General features: G+C 36.3%; 1 protein-coding gene across 1 annotated transcript in view; it reads right to left on the reverse strand.

Moving 5' to 3' along the window:
• The window catches only part of TOPAZ1 (testis and ovary specific TOPAZ 1), a 95,245-nt gene that overhangs the window by 42,557 nt on the left and 30,179 nt on the right, over positions 1-22,509 (reverse strand). Inside the window, 5 exon segments of the mRNA XM_017876401.1 lie at positions 1,459-1,574; positions 4,507-4,599; positions 4,803-4,954; positions 10,308-10,371; positions 21,824-21,949. Coding sequence (XP_017731890.1) covers positions 1,459-1,574; positions 4,507-4,599; positions 4,803-4,954; positions 10,308-10,371; positions 21,824-21,949 — 551 coding nt within the window.

The raw sequence follows: 22,509 nt of genomic DNA on the forward strand, positions 1-22,509 counted from the left end.
TTTCCCAGCACCATTTATTAAATAGGGAATCCTTTCCCCATTTCTTGTTTCTCTCAGGTTTGTCAAAGATCAGATGGCTGTAGATGTGTGGTATTATTTCTGAGGACTCTGTTCTGTTCCATTGGTCTATATCTCTGTTTTGGTACCAGTACCATGCTGTTTTGGTTACTGTAGCCTTGTAGTATAGTTTGAAGTCAGGTAGCGTGACGCCTCCAGCTTTGTCCTTTTGACTTAGGATTGTCTTGGCAATGCGGGCTCTTTTTTGGTTCCATATGAACTTTAAAGCAGTTTTTTCCAATTCTGTGAAGAAACTCATTGGTAGCTTGATGGGGATGGCATTGAATCTATAAATAACCTTGGGCAGTATGGCCATTTTCACGATATTGATTCTTCCTATCCATGAGCATGGTATGTTCTTCCATTTGTTTGTGTCCTCTTTTATTTCACTGAGCAGTGGTTTGTAGTTCTCCTTGAAGAGGTCCTTTACATCCCTTGTAAGCTGGATTCCTAGGTATTTTATTCTCTTTGAAGCAATTGTGAATGGAAGTTCATTCCTGATTTGGCTCTCTGTTTGTCTGTTACTGGTGTATAAGAATGCTTGTGATTTTTGCACATTGATTTTTTATCCTGAGACTTTGCTGAAGTTGCTTATCAGCTTAAGGAGATTTTGGGCTGAGACGATGGGGTTTTCTAAATATACAATCATGTCATCTGCAAACAGGGACAATTTGACTTCTTCTCTTCCTAACTGAATATCCTTTATTTCTTTCTCTTGCCTGATTGCCCTAGCCAGAACTTCCAACACTATGTTGAATAGGAGTGGTGAAAGAGGGCATCTCTGTCTTGTGCCAGTTTTCAAAGGGAATGCTTCCAGTTTTTGCCCATTGAGTATGATATTGGCTGTGGGTTTGTCATAAATAGCTCTTATTATTTTGAGATATGTTCTATCAATACCGAATTTATTGAGAGTTTTTAGCACGAAAGGCTGTTGAATTTTGTCAAAGGCCTTTTCTGTATCTATTGAGATAATCATGTGGTTTTTGTCTTTGGTTCTGCTCATATGCTGGATTACATTTATTGATTTGCATATGTTGAATCCCCTGCATCCCAGGGATGAAGCCCACTTGATCATGGTGGATAAGCTTTTTGATGTGCTGCTGGATTCGGGTTGCCAGTATTTTATTGAGGATTTTTGCACTGATGTACATCAGAAAAGATACTCTTTTTACACTTGATGAGCAGGACGTTGAGAGGAAATGAAGTACTGAGAAAAATGAGGTGAGGCTGGCCAGAGGCAGCTCGACTAAAGTAGGGCATAGCCAAGAGATGGGAGAAGGGTTTATGACAGGCAACTATCTAAATGGGCATACAAACAGTTATTACAGCTTTGCCTTCAGCTTTTATAAGTCCCCACCAAGACACATATATTTTGGCAAAAATAATGATGATTTTTCTCACCTGGATTTCATTTCCAGAACTGCAGTTATTTCTTGTTGGGAAGCTTGTACTTGATATAAGAGCTTAACAATATAGTTAAAGTGCTCTGGGTCAAGCACCATCCCGGCTTCAACAAGCTGTAGAAGAGAAAAGAAAGTGGTTATTCTTACAAAAATGTGACAGAATTGAGGACCCAATGTGTGTGAAACAACTAAGACACTGATGGAAGAAGTGAAACATGGAGACAAGTGTAATAAAACTCATTAAAAAAAAATTGAGGCACAGAATCACAAAAAGATATCCTAAGAATTTAAAGCAAAAATGAAAATATTAAGTTTGTGAATTTTCTTCCTGTTCTCTAAGTTATCTCAACCACTTTATCATATATACCTCTTATTTAGTACTCAGTCTGTCTTTTAGTCTAGGACTGGTATTCATACCTCATCCCTGATTGTAAACTTCCTGAGAAGTATTGTTCCTGTGCCTCACACAGGGCCATGGCCAGAGAAGAATCAGTGATTCCTTGATAAATTAATCACTCAGGTGGATTAACTGCCCACATGTAATATAGCATTTAATTAAAAAAAATCAATTCAAAGATTTTATCTGTCATTCACATATGACTCATTTCCTGTCTTCTTCATGAACCTCAACTCTAATGAACAGAACCAACAAGGGAATATCTGGATACTTCCAGTGTGAGAATGGATGTATGAGAGGCAGGCCTTTTCTGACAGCTCTTCTACATGACATTATCCTGGAAAAGTGGGAAGGTACAAGGTTGTGAGCTGGCAGTCTTATTAGTTGCCCCAGCTCAAATGATCCTCTTGACCTTGGTTCAAAGGTACTATGACTAGGTCCTCCAATACCTCCATAATACCTCGAAGGTATTATGTCTAGCTACCCTGGACTAGGATTTAGAGAGTTAAGAATGACTCAACTGAGTGGTGTTTGAAATTCTCTGAGCAATATTTTTGCTGAGAATTTTCTATGGTTCTATTCTGGTTTTCAGAAAAATTCCCTTTAAGAAATTACTTAAATATCAAAATATATTTTGAATGTTTGAGAGAATGTATGCTTTGTCTCCAGTATAGATCTGAAGGGAGTACTAGGAAGTAAGAATTTGGGGTAGGATAACAAAACAATACCGGGGTAAGTGGAGAAGCTACCTGTTTCAAGGTATAATGTGAGATGCTGTAATTTGGCTGTTATAACTTACAATTATATATTTTGAGATAGAATTTCTTTTAGTGAAGGATAATAGTAACAAGCTGCTAAGAGATTTTTCTCACCTTTGAACTCCAAGGAAAACGGTCTCAAATTTAGTGGTACTAGGCTCCCTTTGAATGGGTCCTAGAAATGCTACCCTAAGCCATGTTATTAAACAATTTTAACTAAAACAGCTTTGGTAAAAAATCCTGTAAAATGACTGTTTAAAGCCTGTTCTAAAGATTAGGTTCTAATCCTTAAGCTCTATTAGCTCCTCTAGATTCAGAGCATACTCAATTTTATCCTAAAAGAGGAAAAGAGCTCCTCTCCTAAACCTACCAATCCACTACCTTAACAAATAGTTTTCCAAACATCATGAAGTAAAGGAGTGGGCATCATGATTTTTTTTACTGTTATGCTCTACAACATTTGAAAGGGTCACTGGTGGTCTAACTGTATTCACTGATCTTGCAGTGACTTTTGACTAAATGAACAAGGCCAACTATAAACAAACCTGCAAAAGAACAAATCAGTTATCTGGTAACTGACATGCTTTAAAAACTCTGCCCTTTAACACTGCTCAAAACCAGGGTAAATAAAAATTGTTTTGTAACACACTAGGTAACAATCTAAGGCAGGACAAAAATAAGATGTTAATTATCTTTCCTCAGTGATATTTATGCTAAATACATGGAGTATGGTACACTAGGATAAAGAGGAGGAAAAGCATCTTTCTCCATGATGATATTATGGTGTTATTACTGAACCCTGAAATAGTCTTAAGAGGGAAATTGGTGCTGGTTTTAAACAACTTCCAGAAATGATGGTTCCATATTAGCCATGCAAAAATGAAAATCATTGTCTTTGTTAGATATTCTCCACTAAGGGTAATTTTATTTAGACAGTCACTGGGGAGGGGGGGTACATTTTGCAGAAAGTCAAGTTATTCAGTATCAGACAATTTATGGAATCCTTACTGAGATTTTCTACAACCTCTATGGGTTATCAGCAACTTTTTTTTTCTTTTGAGACGGAGTTTTGCCCCCTGTTGCCTAGGTTATGGCACAATCTTGGCTCACTGCAACCTCTGCCCCCCAGGTTCAAGCAATTCTCCTGCCTTAGCCTCCCGAGTAGCTGGGATTACAGGCGTGCACCACCATGCCTGGCTAATTTTTTGTGTGTTTTTAGTAGAGATGGGGTTTCACCATGTTTGTTAGGCTGGTCTTGAACTTCTGACCCTGTGATCTGCCCGCCTCGGCCTCCCAAAGTGCTGGGATTACAGGCGTGAAGAGCCACTGTGCCCGGCGATCAGTAACTTTTGATTCAAAACATTTCTAGGCAAGCAATTGTCAAGTTTTATAATGTAAAATCTGAGGTATTAACTCAAATATCTGTTTTTCTGCTAGAGTTCTTCCAATGTTGCTTCTGAAAGAAAACTGGTAGTTTTCCTATCAGGTCTATTCTGAAGTAGATGATTAAGTATCAAATATTAGAAAGTATTTAACAAAAGTTGAATTTTATATTTTTGTCAGTCTTTTTTGGTTTGTTTATTTCTGTTGTAAATGATCTCAATTCTTTTAGAGAAAGAAAATTCATTTAATCATCCTTATGAAGTAGAGATGAAGACAATTCATACATCAAAAGCAATAATCTGAATGTTTGAAACTAATTTAAGGGGAAGGCTTATCAGCCACTGGAGTATATTTTATAAACCCTATTTCAAGAGAAAAAGAATACTTCTGGAAATAGAATTCTTTGGCATCTAGAATGTGAATAAAAGGCAGCTCAAGGGTATATACATGGAAACAATTATTTTCTTGGTTACTTGCCATCAGAGAATAAAAGAAAATAAAACCATACCTTGCAAAAGATATCAATTAAAGCAGGTACAGCATTCCTTAATTTCATAGTTGCCACATGCTCAAATATGTTTAGTAATATTTTCAGAGAAGGCTGGATAAAACAAAAAAATTACACTCATTTTCAGATCTTCTTTTAGTACACCTTAAATTTCTCAAACTCATTTATGTTGAAAACACAAGTGGTTTCTAGGAAGTATTCAACAAACACAGAAATTCAATTGCTAAATTCAAACAATGAATAACAGAGAAATTAACATAAAACATTAAAATAACATATATTTTCAGGCTACTTACCAGCATTTTAACCATTATGCTGAGGTTCACTATCTGAAATACTTCTTTCAATAAACAATGTTTGAGTAAAGAATTTAGAAGGTCATTTAGCACTTGTAAATCAAAGTATATACCTGGGGGAAACTTTCTGTAGTACTCCATAAATACGTTTACTGAAAATGAAAATATATATACTAATGTCATTTGCTGTATCAGATATCCGTATTTCTTAAATTCAATAATTTTTCTATATATAAAGATAAAATAATATGAATTCAACGTAAATTCTTGAAAGGTACAGTTCTAGTATTAGAAATAGTGGATGAAAATTAAAGCAAAAGTCAAAATGGCAATAATATTTGAAGTCAACCAAACATGTTCAGCATGGAGTAACTCATGCGCTACCTGCAAAGAATAGGTCTAAACTGCCATTCCCATATATCATAGTGTCAATATGAACTCCTAGAGAGTCAAGTTCCCAGGCAGTCTTGAGGCAGTAGCCCTGGTACAGATGTGAAGTTGTATAGTTTGGTGATGGATGCAGACTGTTTTGGCACATACCCATTCTTGTTGCTTTAAACCTACCAACATGTTGACATTATTTTTAACTTCTCCCTGCCTTGTCATGGATGGGGATATTTTTGATTTCAGTTTGTGATTGTGGAACATTCTACTAAAAATTACAACAACGCTGATTAGTTTTCTTTGAGAAAGTACTTTCTTCATGCCCATCCAAATCCTTAATTTTCTATGTAACATGATGTTTCCAATTTTTCCCCATTGATTTCACTAAAATTATTTAAATTGGGATTCTTTCATTGATCATTTTTTTCTTCATTCCAAAATTTCCCAGGTTAAAATCTGTATACCTTAACTGCCTTAGTAAAAATACTTTTGGTTTTATTTTGTGTTAATTATTTCTATTAGAAATATTTATTACTAGCTGGATTACCTGGTGTTGTTTGGGAAAGCCAGTAGCTATTGACAAAGTTCAGTGGCACAAGTGAAAAATTAATGTTAAAGTTTTAAAACTTTAATAACATGGTATAACAACATTCAAATTTCTTGTAAAGCTTTTTTATATACTACAATTATTTTCCCTGAGCACATACAGATAAACTATTGCTGCTATACTTTTGGCAGTATTTATATAGTTGCCTATACAGAAGCAGATCAACTGATAAAATGGTAAACTCAGTGTTATTATAGCTTATTAATAAAACTGAAATTGCAGATATTCAAAAAGGTGCAGTTAATCTATGTTAGCCAGTGTGTAAACAGTCCACTAATTGACATGTAACCTTCCTCCTTTGTGTCATTATTTATTTTTTTGAGACAGAGTATCATTCTGTCACCTAGACTGGAGTGCAGTGGCATGATCTCGGCTCACTGCAACCTCTGCCTTCCAGGTTCAAGTGACTCTCCTGCCTCAGCCCCCCACGTAGCTGGGATTACAGGTGTGCACCACCATGCCTGGCTAGTTTTTTTTGCATTTTTAGTAGAGATGGCATTTCACCATGTGGGCCAGGCTGGTCTTGAACTTCTGACCTCAGGTGATCTGCCTGCCTCAGCCTCCCAAAGTGCTGGAATTATAGATATGAGTCACCGCGCCTGGCCTCATTAAGTTATTTTAAAACTGTTAATATATTTTCTGCATTGAAAATAATGATCCTCTCAGCTGGGCGTGGTGGCTCACGCCTGTAATTCCAGCATTTTGTGAGGCTGAGGTGGGCGGATCACCTGAGGTCAAGAGTTTGAGACGCCTGGCCAACATGGTGAAACCTTGTCTCTGCTAAAAATAAAAAAATTAGCCGGGTATGGTGGCGCAGGCCTGTAGTCACAGCTACTCAGGGAGACTGAGGCAGGAGATTCACATGAACTCAGGAGACGGAGGTTGCAGTGAGCCAGGATCGTGCCACTGTACTCCAGCCTAGGTGACAGTGGGAGACTCCTTCTCAAAAAAACAAAAACAAATAATGATACCTTCTTGTTAAACTGTTGGGTGGAAACTGAACATTTTTAATACGTTTTGACACAAACTGCTGTATTGTCTTTTATTTTATTTATTTATTTTTGAGACATGGTCTTGCTCTGTCACCCAGGGCTGGAGTGCAGTGTTGTGATCTTGGCTCACTGCAACCTCTGCCTCCTAGGCTCAAGCGATCTTCCCACCTCAGCCTTCCGAGTAGTTGGGACTATAGGCGTGCACCACCATGCCTGGTTAATTTTTAAAATTTATTTTTGTAGAGATGGGGTTTTACCATTTTGCCCAGGCTGGTCTAAACTCCTGGGCTCAAGCAATTCACCCACTTCAGGCTCCCAGAGTGCTGAGATTACAGGTGCCAGCCACTGCACCCGGCCTACATTGCTTTTTTAAAAAGTCTGTCAATTCATAATGCTACTTTACCAATTATTCACCAGAATCAGGTACTTTTACTCCTTTCTTTGGTTAGGAATGGATAATTCTAGTGAATCATTAACCAATGGAATTTCCTCTTGAAATGTTTCTAATTTTCACAAGAAGAAACAATATTCATGTCCTTCTAAATAGCTGATTGGACTCATTATTCTTATATATTGGAATATTTTTGTATATTACCAGTGGTAAATCTAAAATATTGAAGATAATAGCTTTTAGTTCAAATTTATGTGATCAAATTTATATCTTTTATACTCCCTTTGATTACTTTAAACCACAGAAATCGTCATCTTTCTAAAAATCTGATTTAAAAGACTTTTTTCTACTGAATTGCTAATTGCTGTACTTCATCGATTCATTCTGGTATATGCTAAATGCGTTGTTTTAAAATGTTTTTGGCCATAAAACTTCTGGAAAGGGAAATTTTATGTGGAAATTCACACATAAAACAGATAAAACAGGACCTATAGTTTTACTCTTAGGTATATACCCGAAACAACTGAAAGCAAGGACTCAAGTAGATACTTGTATGTCAAAGTTCATGGCAACATTACTTTAATACCCAAAAGGAAAAAACAACCAAGTGTCCGTCAACAAATGAATATATAAACAAAATTTGGTATATTCATACAACAGGATATTCAGCCTTAAAAAGGAAGAAAATTCTGATACATGTTACAATATGGATAAACCTTGAGGACACTATGCTAAGTGAAATAATCCAGACACAAAATGACAAATATTGTGTAATTTTACTTATATGAAATACCTAGAATAGACAAATGCACAGGGCCAGAAAGTAGATTATAGGTTATCAAGGGCTGAGAATGAGGGTAATGAGGAGTTATTGTTTAATGCATACGGCGTTTCTGTTTGGGATGAGAAAGTTCTAGGAATGGATAATGGTGATGGTTACACAACACCGAATGTACTTAATATGGCAGTGAATTGTACACTTAAAAATGTTTAAAATAGTAAATTTTATGTATATTTTATCACATACATACTCCCAAAATGTCCAAGACAGATGGTGGAAATGTTCTAGATTAAAGGAGGCTAAAGAGTCATGACAACTAAACGCACACCTGATCCTGGACTGGATCCTAAACTAGAGGGAAAAATGCTACAAAAGGCCATCATTGGGTCAAGTGACAAAATTTGAATATAAGTAATAAATTAGACAAAACTATTGTACTCATGTTAAATTTACTTATGTGGATAAATGTGCCATGGTTATATAAAAGGATAGCCTGTTTTTCAGAAATATGCATTAAAGTATTTGGTGGTAAAGGGCCATGATATGTGCAACTTAACTTCAAGTGGTTCAGGGAAAAACGTGTGTGTGTGAATGGCCATGCACATATGTGCACGTGTGTATACACACACATATATGGAAGGAAGGAGAGAGCGAACAAATGAAAATGATAAAGGATATGACTATTGTTTGTATTATTTCTATTTTCACAGATTTTTGTAAATTTAAAATTTCTAAATGGAAACTTAAAATTTAAAAACCTCTCAAAAGAATTTTATGTGGAAATTTAAATATAAAATAGATAAACAAGAAACTATGGTTAAACAGGGAGTTGGGGGGGTCCACTGACTCAGCTCCCTCCCCTTGTGCAACAAAATGATTCCTGAGGCCTCTCTGTAGAGCCTGAGTAGCTAAATCCATAACTTATTTATACCAGTGGTATTCAGAGCCTCTTTAAGTTGCTATCTAGTCATCTTATCATTTTCAAAGTGATTCCTCTTGTCTCAAATCCTATGGTCTTTCTAAACACTAAACCCCTCATATATATCAGGTCTATTCTGAGCTATCTATTATTTCCCACTAAGTTTTTATTTTTAAACCAAAAAATTTCCACAGGTTCTTGACAACTTTCTACATTTATTCTTTGCTACAGGCTCTTATTTTTGTTCTCTATTCATTGTTTTAAAGCAAAATGCAGACGGATTTTTCCTGTAGCCATATTGGATCTTTATACAGTCAGACTTATATTTTTGGGAGTTTTGCATCTTTTTCATGACATCGTCTTTTCTTCCACATCTCATATATGGGATTATTTCTGGAATTTAAAATTTTATCCATATCTAACCTATGAAACTATATAGGTTAGATATGGATAAATCCCTCAGGTTATAAGTATATTCCCATATAGGTACCTATTACTTTACCTTAACTACTACTTCTTTGTTACAGTTACATTAAGTTCAGACTAGCAATTTCGTTAGGTGTTTCCTCTAATCCTTGGGGAGATGATATCACCAGCAAAACAAAACAATAAACCTGTCAGAGACTTTGTTTTTAGCAGAATGAGATCTCAAGCAGAAATATATGAAGTGAAAGTGCTCTATTACCACATCTACTATGTGGCTTTGGTGGTTGTGCCAGGGTGACAAACACAAATAAATTAAGCATGGTCTCTGTCCTCTTGCAGCTCACTATTAGTATGGGGAGAAGGTGGCAAAGAATGGGATGGGGTTGTGGAATCAGATAAGGGCCTAATAGAGGAGGTAATCCTATTTCCTATGACTTAGACTTGAAGGCCAAATAGCCAATCCTATTTCCTATGACCTAGCCTTGAAGGCCGAATAGCCTTTCCTTTGCCATGAGGAAATGGGATGGAACTAGAGGCATCCCTAACAGAGAAAAGTGGTAATAGTAGCCTTGAAGTTTGAACACAGCCTGGTATATATAGGGAACTGCACAGACTCCCTGGATGGTACACTGGCTACAAGAGGTAAATGTAAAAAGAGAAGAAGGAAGAAGAAATAGGAAAGAGTCAGCTTCTGAAAAGTCCCTTTAGATAGAGTTAAAGACTAATTAACAATACCATTTTCTCCATCTTACACTTGTAAGTAAAATTTGTAAGTCATGAAAATATTAGTGTGTAAGGGAATTACAGTATTAGGTAGATTTTTTTTTAATTAACCAAAATATCTCATTTATTTTCAACCCTTTCTTAGGCCAACAGAGCCACTAATGAGTAAGGCATTCCATTTTCAAACTTACAAATTATTGAATTTACTTTTAAACTATTTTCAAACAACAGCACATTACCTAATATCCACACATTAATAGCTTTATACTATTTGTTTCATACCTGCACGCTGTAGCAAACACAGTTCATTGATACTTATATATTTCTTAAACACATCCATGCAAACCTGCAAAAGTCATGAAAAATGTAAAATTACCTTTTTTTAAATATTCTGTAAGAACTATACACATTTCAATCCTATCTTTTGCTTATATTGAAATTTTAAATGATCTCAAAGGATTGGAATAAAGAAGCTGATGTCTGGTTAACTCACAGATTTGAAGTACATATTTAATTCATTACAAAAATCTTATGTTATTTTACAAATAACCATTTCCTGGTGCAAGGATAAACACATTGACCAACGTATTAGAACACAGAGCCCAGAAACAGACCCACTCATATACAGTCAGCTGATTTATAACATGGTATCATTGTAGTGTAGTGGGGAAAAGATGGTCTTTTTGATAAACGGTAATGTGTCACCTGAAGACCCACATGGGAAAAAACTGTATCTTGATTCTCTTCTTATATCATAAACAAAAATCAATTCTAGCTGATTTGATTCTGCAAAAGGTAAAACAAACTTTTAAAGGAAAAACATAGGAGAACATCTTCATGATCTTGGTAAAGATCTTCAACAGGATGCAAAAGTTAATACCACAAAAGAAAACTGAAAATTGGACTCTAAAATGAAGAAATTCTATTTCTCAAAAGATACTTTTAAGAGGGTGAAAAGGGGTTTCTGACTACCATAGCATTGCGGTGGGTATTAAATGCCTGAAGACCTGGCCTTAGACCACCCATTTCAGTGGAGAAGGGATGGCATGGTGAGCCAAATGGATGAATGCATTTCAGTGAGATTTTGCTAAAAGGTAGAAGAAAATGCATTTGCTTAGTTTGTCTTATACAGACAAAGAATCTCAGCAGGATTAAAACCTACTAGTGGAGTTAGAGAGGCTCCCTAATACAGAGAAAGTGTAAATGAGAGACTCCCAGTGGCCCACACTCTGGCTGAAGACTCCTATAATCCTAGCCATGACAGAGTCCCTTGACCCTTGTGGGTCCTGAGACTAATGTAGGGTGGTTGCCTGGAAAAGCACTGCTCCAGAGAGGAAGAGCTCATGCTGAGTCCCACAAACTACTAAGTCCTAAGTAGCTGCTAAAAAAGCTGCTAATTAACAACACCCTGGTGCCATGTTGGGAGCCTAGCCCCCACAGATTGTGCCCTGCCCTGGTGCCAAGTGAAAAATCCCTGGAGCCCCACTGACATTCCTGGCCTGCAGCTGCAGCTGCTGTTGCTGTGGGAGCCAACAGCAGCGACCCAGCCACCCCCCCAGCAGAAAGATGGCTACACATTTTCACATGCCAGAAGGACAAATTCTATTGTTTGCAACCATCACTGCTGTGGACTGCTAAAACAACTTTTGAAAAAGAAGAACAGGCTGCGTACAGTAGCTCATGCCTGTAATCTTAGCACTTTGGAAGGCCAAGGTGGGTGGATTGCTTGAGTCTAGGTGTTAGAGACCAGACTGGGCAACATGGTGAAACCCCATCTCTACTAAAAATAGAAAAATTAGCTGGGCATGGTGACATGTGCCTGTAGTCCCAGCTGCTTGGGAGGCTGAGGTGGGAGGATCACCTGAGCCCAGGAGGCAGAAGTTGCAGCGAGCTGAGATCACACCACTGCACTCCAGCCTGGGCAACAGAGAAAGACCGAAGACCGTGTCTCAAAAAAAAAAAAAAAAAAAGAAAGGAAAGGAAAGGAAAAAAAAAAAAAGCATATAGTCACTTATAAAGAAATCTCCATCAGACTAACAGTGGATTTCTCAGCAGAAACTTTATAGACCAGGAGAGAATAGGATGATATATCTAAAGTATGCTAAAAGAAAATATGGATATTAATTGATATTATACTCAGCAAAGTTAGCCTTCATAAATAAAGAGAAATAAAGTCTTTCCCAGAAAAGCTAAAGCTGAGGGAGTTCATCACCACTACACCAGACCTACAAGAAACGCTTAAGGGAATCCTACACCTAGAAGTGAAAAGAATGATATCTACCATCATGCAAATATAAACACCACTGATAAAGCAGAGCATACAAACAAGAAAGAGAAAAGAATAAAATGTTAGCACTACAGATAAGCAGTAAGAGAGAAAGAAAGGAACAAAGGATATACAAAACAGCCAGATATCAATTAATAAGATGACAGGAATAAGCCCTCACACGTCAATAATAACCTTGAATGTAAAGGAATTAAACTTTCCACTTAAAAGATATAGATTGGCTAAATGGATTAAACAAACATGATCTAACGATATGCTCCTTACCAGAAACTCATCTCACCTGTAAAGACACATATAGATTGAAAGTAAAGGGATGGAAAAAGATATTCCATGCAAACAAAAGCCAAAAGCAAGCAGGAGCAGCTATACTTGTCAGATAAAACAGACTTTAAGTAAAAAAATAACAAAAAAGATAAAGTCTTTATTTAAAGACAAATGGATCAATTCAGCAACAGGATATAACAACTTAAAATACATGCATCTATCAATGCAGCACCCAGACACATAAAGCAAATATTATTAGATCTAAAGGGAGGGACAGACTCCAATACAATAATAGTTGGAGACTTAAACACCCTACTCTCAGCATTAGACAGAACATCTAGACAGAAAACTAACGAAGAAACACTAGATTTAAACTGCACATTAAATCAAAGGACCTAACAGACATTTACAGAACATTTCATCCAACAGCTACAGAACACACATTCTTTTCATCAGCACATGGAACATTTTTTAGACCATATGTTAGAATACAAAACGAATCAGCAATTACAAAAATCAAAATCATATCAAGTATCTTCTCAGATACAATAAAATAGAACTAGAAATCAATAACAAGAGGAACTCTGGAAACTGTGCAAATACATGGAAACTAAACAACATGCTCCTGAATGACCATCGGGTCAAGAAAGAAATTGAGAAGAAAATGCAAAAATTTCTTGAAGCAATGAGAAAACAAAATACCAAAATATATGAGATACAGCAACAACTATTCTAGAAGGGAAGTTTATAGCATTAAATGCCTATGTTAAAAAAGTAGAAAGATTTCAAATAATCACTCTAACAATGCACCTCAAGAAACTAGAAAAGCAAGAACAAACCAAACCCAAAACTAGTAGAAGGAAAGAAATAAGATCAGAGTGGGGCTAAACAAAATAGAGACCAAAAAAAAAAAAAAAAAAAGAAGAAGGAGGGTCAACACAATGAAAACTCAAAATGATAAACAAAATTGATAAACTGCTAGCTAGACTAATCAAGATAAAGAAAAGACCCAAATAAACAAAATCTGAAATGAAAATGCAGACTTTACAATGGATACTATGGAAATATAAAAAGATCATCAGAGACTATTATGATCAACTAACTATACGTGAAAAAGTAGAAAATCTAGAGGAAATGGATAAATTCCTGGACACATACAACCTACTGAGATTGAATTAGGAAGACACAGAAAACTTGAACAGATCAAAAACAAGTAATGAGATTGCATCTTTAATGAAAACTCTGAACAAAAAAAAAGTCCAAGACCAGATGGCTTCACTGCTGAATTCCAAACTTTCGAAGAAGAACTAATACCAATTTTCCTCAAACTATTCCAAAAAATGGAAGAGAAAGGAATTGTTCCTAACTCATTCTATGACGCCAGCATTACTCTGATAACAAAACCAGACAAGGCTACAACAACAACAGTAAAAACCATAGGTCAATACTCCTGATAAACACAGACTCAAAAATTCTCAACAAAATATTAGCAAACCGAATCTAGCAGTACATAAAAAAAAAAATACATCATGATCAAGTTAGATTTATTCTAGGAATGTAAGTTTGGCACAACACACACAAATAAATAAACATGATACATCGCATTAACAGAATGAAGGACAAAAACCATATGGTCATCTCAATAAACGCAGAAAAAGCATTTAATAAAATTCAATATCCTTCATGATAAAAACCTCAATAAACTAGGCATAGGAGGAATATACCTCAATATAATAAAGGTCATTGTATTATTAGGTCATTCTTGCATTGCTATAAAGAAATATCTCAGACTGGGTAATTTATAAAGAAAAGATGTTTAATTGGCCCATGGTTCTGCAGGCTTTACAGGAAGCATGGTGCTGGCATCTGCTCAGTTTCTAGGGAGGCCTGAGAAAGTTTACAATCATCACAGAAGGTGAAGGTGGAGCAGGCACATCACATGGTGAAAGCAGGAACAAGAGAGCAAGAGAGAGTGGAGCGGAAGGTGCCACACACTTTTAAATGACCAGATCTCATGAGAATTCACTACAGTGAAGAAAGCACCATGACATGAAGGATCCACCCCCATCACCCAAACATCTCCCACCAGGCCCCACCTCCAGGATTGCAGATTACAATTCAATGTGAGATTTGGGCAGGGACAAATATCCAAACTCTCTCAGCCATATAAGGCAAACCTGCAGCTAACGTCATACTGAATGACCAAGACAAGGATGCCTACTTTCACCACTCCTATTCAACATAGTACCAGAAGTCCTGGCCAGAGCAAGCAGGAAAGAGAAAGAAATAAAAGGCATCCAAGTTAGAGAAGTCAAATTGTCACTCTTTGCTACTGATATGATTTTATATTTAAAAATAACCAAAGAATACACCAGAAAACTCTTAGATCTGATTAATAAATCAGTAAAGTTGCAGGATACAAAATCAAAATACAAAAATTAATAGTGTTTCTATATACCAATAATGAAATAGCTGAGAGAGAAATCAAGAAGGTATTCCCATTTATAAAAGTTACAAAAAAAACACCTAGGAATAAATTTACCCAAGGAGGTAAAAGATCTCTACAAGGAAAACCACAAGGCACTGATGAAAGAGACTGAAGAGGACATTAATAAATGGAAAGACATCCCAAGCTTATAAATAAGCAGGATTAATGTCATTAAAATGACCATACTAGGCCGGGTGTGGTGGCTTATGCCTGTAATCCCAGCACTTTGGGAGGCTGAGGCAGGCAGATCACGAAGTCAGGAGAGCAAGACCATCCTGGCCAACAAGGTGAAACCCGTCTCTACTAAAAATGGTGGCATGTGGCTGTAGCCCCAGCTACTCAGGAGGCTGAGGCAGGAGAATTGCTTGAACCCAGGAGGTGGAGGTTGCAGTAAGCTGAGATCTCGCCACTTGCCCTCCAGCCTGGCAACAGGGCGAGACTCCATCCAAAAAAAAAAAAAAAAATACTGCCCAAAGCAATCTACAGATTAAATGTAATCTCTATTAAAATACCAATGTCATTTTTCACATAGAAAAACAACCTTAAAATTCACAGGGAACCAAAAAAGAGCCAGAATAGGCAAAGCAATTCTGAAAGAAAAAGAACAAAGCTGGAGGCATTACACTACCTCACTTCAAAATACATTATAAGGATATAGTAAACAAAAAAGCATGGTATTGATATAAAAACAGACACACAGACCAATGGAATAGAACAGAGAATCCAAAATTAAATTTATGTATTTACAGCCAACTGATTTTTGACAAAGGCGCCAAGAACATACATTAAGGAAAGGACCCTCTTCAATAAGTGGTGCTGGGAAAATTAAGATATCCATATCCAGAAGAATGAAACTGAATCCCTATCTCTCACCATACACAAAATCAACTCAAGATGGATTAAAACTTAACACCTAAAACCATAGGAGAAAACATAGGGGAGATACTACAGGACATTGGTCTAGGCGAAGATTTTATGGTAAAAACTACAAAAGCAAAGACAACAAAACAAAAAACAAGACAAATGGGATTTTATTAAACCAAAAAGCTTCTGCACAGCCAACAGAGTGAAGAGAACCTGTTGAATGAAAGAAAATATCTGCAAACTATTCATGTGACAGAGGACTAATACCCAGAATATACAAGGAACTCAAACAATTCAACCGTAAAAAAAGCAAATAATCTCATTAAAAAGTGGGCAAAGGACATGAACAGACATTTCTCAAGAGAAGACATACAAATGGCTAACAGGTGTATGAAAGAATGCTCAACATTACCACGTATCAGGGAAATGCAAATCTAAACCACAGTAAGATATTACCTTACCCCAGTTAGAGTGCCTATTACTAAGAAGACAGAAAATAACAAATGTTGGTGAGGACGCAGAGAAAAAGAACTCTTATACACTGTTGGTGGGAATGTAAATTAGCGCAGCCTCTGTGGAAAACAGTATGAAGATTTCTTAATAAACTAAAACTACCATATGATCCAGCAATCCCACTACTAGGTATTTATCCAAAGAAAAAAAAAGCAGTAAATTAAAGGGATACCTGTACTCACATGTTTATTCCAGCACTATTCACAATAGCAAAGATGGAATCGACCCAAGTGTCCATCTATAGATCAATGAATAAAGAAAATGTGGTATATATACACAATGGAATATTATTTGGTCATAAAAAATAATGAAATCATGTAGTCTGCAGCAATATGGATGAACTGGAGGTCATTATGTTAAGTGGTAATAAGCAGGCACAAGGACACATACACCATATTCTCACTTTTATATGGGAGCTAAAAAAGTTGATTTCATTGAGGTAGATAGTAGAATGATAGATACAGAGGCTGGGAAGAATGTGTAGGTAGGAGGGGGAAAAAGAGTGGTTGGTGGAATAGTATAAACATATAGTTAGAAGGTATAAGTTCTAACTTTTGATAGCAGTGTAGGATGACTATAGTTAGCAACAATGTATTGTGTATTTCAAAGTAGCTAGAAGAGAGAATTTGAAATGTTCCCAACATATAGAAATGTTAAACACTCAAGGTGATGGATACACCAAATACCGTGACTTGATTGATCATTTTTTAAATCTTGATTCACAATATTTTACATATTTATGGGGTATATGTGATATTTTGTTATAGCTATACATGTAAACTATGTGGATGTATAACAATACATTTTACATATTTATGGGGTATATGATATTTCACTACATGCATAGATGTATAAAAATCACACACATGGATGTAACAAAATGTCACACATATCCCAGAACTATGTAAAATACTATGAATCAAGAGCAATAAAAAAAACAAAAAAACAACCTACTAGTGGAGGTACAAAATAAGAACTGCCATCTCTCACTTAAAAGAATTAAAGGTGGCCTGGTGCGGTGGCTCATGCCTGTAATCCCAGCACTTTGGGAGGCCAAGGTGGGCGGATCACCTGAGGTTGGGAGTTCAAGACCAGCCTGACCAACATGAAGAAACCCTATCTCTACTGAAAATACAAAATTAGCCAAGCGTGTTGGCGCATGCCTGTAATCCCAGCCACTCAGGAGGCTGAGGCAGGAGAATCGCTTGAACATGGGAGGCTGAGGTTACAGTGAGCTGAAATTGTGCCACTGCACTCTAGCCTGGGCAACAAGAACGCCATCAAAAAAAAAAAAAAAAATTAAAAAAAATTTAAAAATTCCATTTTGTGCCTTTTCAGTGCTTAGCATTGTGCCTGGCATGTTGTAAATATTCAATAAATGGTAGTTATTATTATGTTTATTTTACTTAAACTCTTTTTGACTCTCATTTTCTTTTNAAAATATGAATATTATATATAGCTTTTAAGAGAGCTTGCAATTATGTACTTGTTTGTATAAATTATTTGATTAATGTGTCTCCCCTCTGCCAGAAGCCCTGGAAGGGTCTGTTTTCTTTGCCATTATGCCCCCAACCTTAGTACAGTGCTTGGCATAGAGGTATTTGAAAATTATTTCTTATGTGAATGATCGAAAGAGTTAAGTATTTCCAGTAACAACTGTTGTATTTTACAGAAATGATATGGTTAAAATAACTCATTTGTTGTTCTTCTCTTTACTAGTTTCACTTAGTGACCACTAAATGAAAACAGAGACCTCTTGGTTTCACTTAGTGTTGTTTGGTTTAACTTTTGACACTCATATGATCATATATACAGTGTTATTCCTTAGTCTTAAAGTTAGAGACAACTTTTGTTTTTGTTTTCGTTTTGTTTTTTGAGAGGGAGTCTTGCTCTGTCACCCAGGCTGGAGTGCAGTGGTGCAGTCTCGCCTCACTGCAACCTCCACCTCCTGGGTTTAAGCAATACTCCTGCCTCAACCTCCCAAATAGCTGGGTGCCCGCCACCATGCCCAGTTAATTTTTGTATTTTAGTAGAGATAGGGTTTCACTTTGTAGGTCAAGTTGGTCTCCAACTCCTGACCTCAAATGATCTGCCTGCCTCAGCCTCCCAAAGTGCTGGGATTACAGGCCTGAGCCAACGTGCCTCGCCAAAAAAAAAGAGACAGGGTTTCACAATGTTGGCCAGGCTGGTCTTGAACTCCTGACCTCAGGTGATCCACCCACCTGGACCTCCCAAAGTGCTGGGATTACAGGCATGAGCTACCACGCCCGGCCTCTCATTTTCATCATCAACAAAATGAGGATTAAATCAGTTAATACACGTAAAGCACTTGAAACAGAATCTGGCATATATGGTAAGTGTTGACTATTATTCTTTCACCCATGAATATCTTTTTAGTTTTTCTGTAAAGCTTCTTCTGATCTTACTTGTTTGGATTAATAATTTGCCTACCTGTATTCTGCTCATATTTTATAACACATCCTTTATATTAAATAACATTGATTTGTTTGCTTGTGTGTCTCTCTGTCAAATGGGGTTCTCGATAGCTGGGACCTATCTTACTTATCTTAGTGCATAGTCTTTTCTTGCCAAATATTATTGTGGCTTTGAGCTGGGTTTTAAAGGATGAAGAGGATGGTGTGATTAGAGCATGGCGGGTGGTACATCAGTGGGAACTGATATTTGACAAATATACTGACATGTGATTGTAAGTTGTTGAATGCCAAACTAAATAATTTGAATTTATTTTGTATACAGAAGGGAGGCATTTTTTTTATTATTGACCAGACTAATTCCATATTTTAGGAAGGTAATTCTGAATGTGGAATAGAGAATACAGCGTAAAGAGGAAAAGATATTGAAAACAAAAAGAAGATGTAAGAAACTCTGGCTCTTGCTGTATTAGAGAGTTATTATTTTAGCAGAGGTCTTCTAGAATATAGCCTTTTACAATCATGCAACCTTTTAAGCCTTATCACAGAAAGGCTTCAGTGTGTCCCTGCTAACTTTGTTTTGACTTCTGTTAAAATAAAAACTTCAGAAAAAATAAATTTAATAGAGTTTATCTGAGCATTAAAAGATTCACGAATGGGAAAGCACCGCAAACTAGAGAGGTTCAGAGAGCTCTGTTTTAACAGTGTGAACAGTGGGATTTCTTACAGACTGAATGTGGAAACAAAGTTGAGAAATTACTTGAATGGCTATAGCTAGGTGTTTGCCTTATCTGGGCACAATCTGGTGGTAAATTCCTTGTTAGAGGATAGTTGTTGGTTTCGTTAAGATTAAGTTCTGACAACCTATAGATTGGGAGAAAATATTTGCAAGCCATACATTTGATAAGGGGTTAGTATCTAAAATATATAAAGAATTCAAATAACTTAGAAAGAACAGAAGTAATCCAATTTAAAAATGGGCAAGGGAGGCTGGGCGTGGTGGCTCACGCCTGTCATCCCAGCACTTTGGGAGGCCGAAGCGGGTAGATCACAAGGTCAGGAGATGGAGACCATCCTGGCCAACATGGTGAAACCCCGTCTCTACGAAAAATACAAAAATTAGCCAGGTGTGGTGGCGCAGGCCTGCAGTCCCAGCTACTTAGGAGGCGGAGGCAGGATAATTGCTTGAACCCAGGAGGCAGAGGCTGCAGTGAGCCAAGATTGTGCCACTGCATTCCAGCCTGGGCAACAGAGCAAGACTCTGTCTCAAAAAAAAAAAGGGGGGGGGGTGGGCGGGCAAGAGAGCTGAACAAACATTCCTCAAAAGAAGATACATAAATGGCAAATGTACGAAAAAAGGCTCAACATCATGAATCAGAGAAATGCAAATTATTAACCTGTGAGATATTGCCTGACATCTGTCAGAATGGCTATTATCAAACAGACAAACGATAACAAATGCTGGTGAAGATGTGGAGAAAAGGGAATCTTTGTATGCTGTTGGTGGCAACGTAAATTAGTACAGCCATTATGGAAAACTGTATGGTCATTCCTCAAAAAACTAAAAATAGAATTGCCATATGATCCAGCATCTCACTTCTGTGTATTTACCCAAAAGATTTGAAATCAGTATGTTGAAGAGATGTCTGCACTTCCATGTTCATTGCAGCACTATTCACAACAGCCAAGGTATGGAATCAACCTAAGTGTCCATTAATGGATGAATGGATTAAGAAAATGTGGTATATATACACAATGAAATACTATTCAGCCTTAAAAAAAGAAAGAAGTTTTGTCACTGTAACACAGATAGACTGGAGAACATGCTAACTGAAATAAGCCAAGTACAGAAAGACAAATGCCATATATGTTCTCATTTACATATGGAATCTAAAACTCAAAGGAGCAGAGTAGAACAGTAGTTACCAGAGGACAGGTGGTAAGGGGAATGGGGAGATGATGGTCAAAGAGTACCAAGCCTCAATTAAACAGGAAGAAAAAGTTTTTTTTCTTTGATATCTATTGTATGGCATGGTGACTATAACAAATAATAATGTATATTTCATAATTGCTAAGAGTAAATTTCAAATATTCTCACCACAAAAAAAGACAGTATCCTAGGTGACAGATATGTTAATTAGCTTGATTTAATTATTCCATATCATATTCATAAATCAAAACATCACACTGTACCCCATAAACTAGTTTTCAACCTGTACTTTAAAATTAAAATTAAAAAACAAAATACAAAAGGTGAAAAGGCAACTTCTAAAGTAGTAAATGATTTTATATATATAGATATACATACACACACAACTGAGAACTTGTATACAGATTATATGATGAATTATTGTAGACAGAGAAGAAAAAGAATCCCACAGAATATAGGGAAAATAACAGTATACTTCCAAAAGAGTATATCCTACTAATGCCCAATAAACATTTTGAAAAGTGCTCAACTTCATCAATCATCAGGGAAGGTATCACTACCCACCCGCCAGAATGGCGAAATGCAAAAGGCTAATAATACTGTTTGGCTGTTATCTACTAAGGCTGAATATATGTAGGCCCTATGACACAGCAGTTCCAGTTTTAAGTATAACCTATCATAATGTATACATATGTTCACCAAAAGACATGCAGAACACTGATAGCATCACAATTGTAATATCCAAATCTGCTCCACCCAATATTCCATTTTGATATACTCACAAAATGGAACATTAACTATTATACGACAATGAGAAACATCTACAAAAGGTGTTTGCTCAAAAATATTGAGCAAAAGAAGATAGACAAAAGAATACACATATGATTCCTTTTATATAAAGAACAAAAGCAGGCAAAACTCACATCAATGCTATTAGGAGTCAATGGAAATCTAAATTAAAATGCATGACTGAGATAGTTATTAAAACAATCTCTACTTTAAAGACTTTATATGTTTTACCTTTTCATCCCCTTGTTCAGGCACATGAGCAAACTTGCACAGTGGTCGCTCACAGCCACGTAACGTATTAAAATGAAATTTGCAATATTTATAGGGTATCATCAACCCTAGGGACTTCTGGAACACCTAGAAAATTAGAAAGATTCACTTTCTGTATTAACTGTAAAGCATCCACTAAGTTAAGCAAGACAGCATTTGAAGCAACACAAATAACATATACTCCAAACAGTATCAAGATAACTTGTTTGCTAATTTGATAAGAAAAAGTAAAACTTCAAACAATTTATATTTTCAAAATAATTTAAAAATCATTTCAGAGTGATTTGTCTGGATTTTAAAAAATTTATCTTTGTGTAAAATATTCCATCAAGGTTATTCTCTTTTATGTCTCTCTCTTTTTTTTTTTTTCACCAATGACATATTTATTGAGCACTTTTTCTGTGGAAGGCACCCTCTAGAAATTTATCATCTATTAGAGGGATGAAATACAGATGACAGAAAAACAACTACAAGACAGTATATTATAAGTGGTATGGAAAATGGCACTTTGCAATTCTCATTTTTTAAGACTGTTTTTTTGGAGCAGGTATAGGTTCACAGAAAAATTAAGGAACAGAAATATCCCACGGACTCCCTGCCCCCACATATTTTACATAATTAAAAAAATGTACACATTCCTCCTCCCT

Source organism: Rhinopithecus bieti, unplaced genomic scaffold (assembly GCF_001698545.2).
Source record: "Rhinopithecus bieti isolate Rb0 unplaced genomic scaffold, ASM169854v2 scaffold_9581, whole genome shotgun sequence".
NCBI classification, from domain to species: domain Eukaryota; kingdom Metazoa; phylum Chordata; class Mammalia; order Primates; family Cercopithecidae; genus Rhinopithecus; species Rhinopithecus bieti.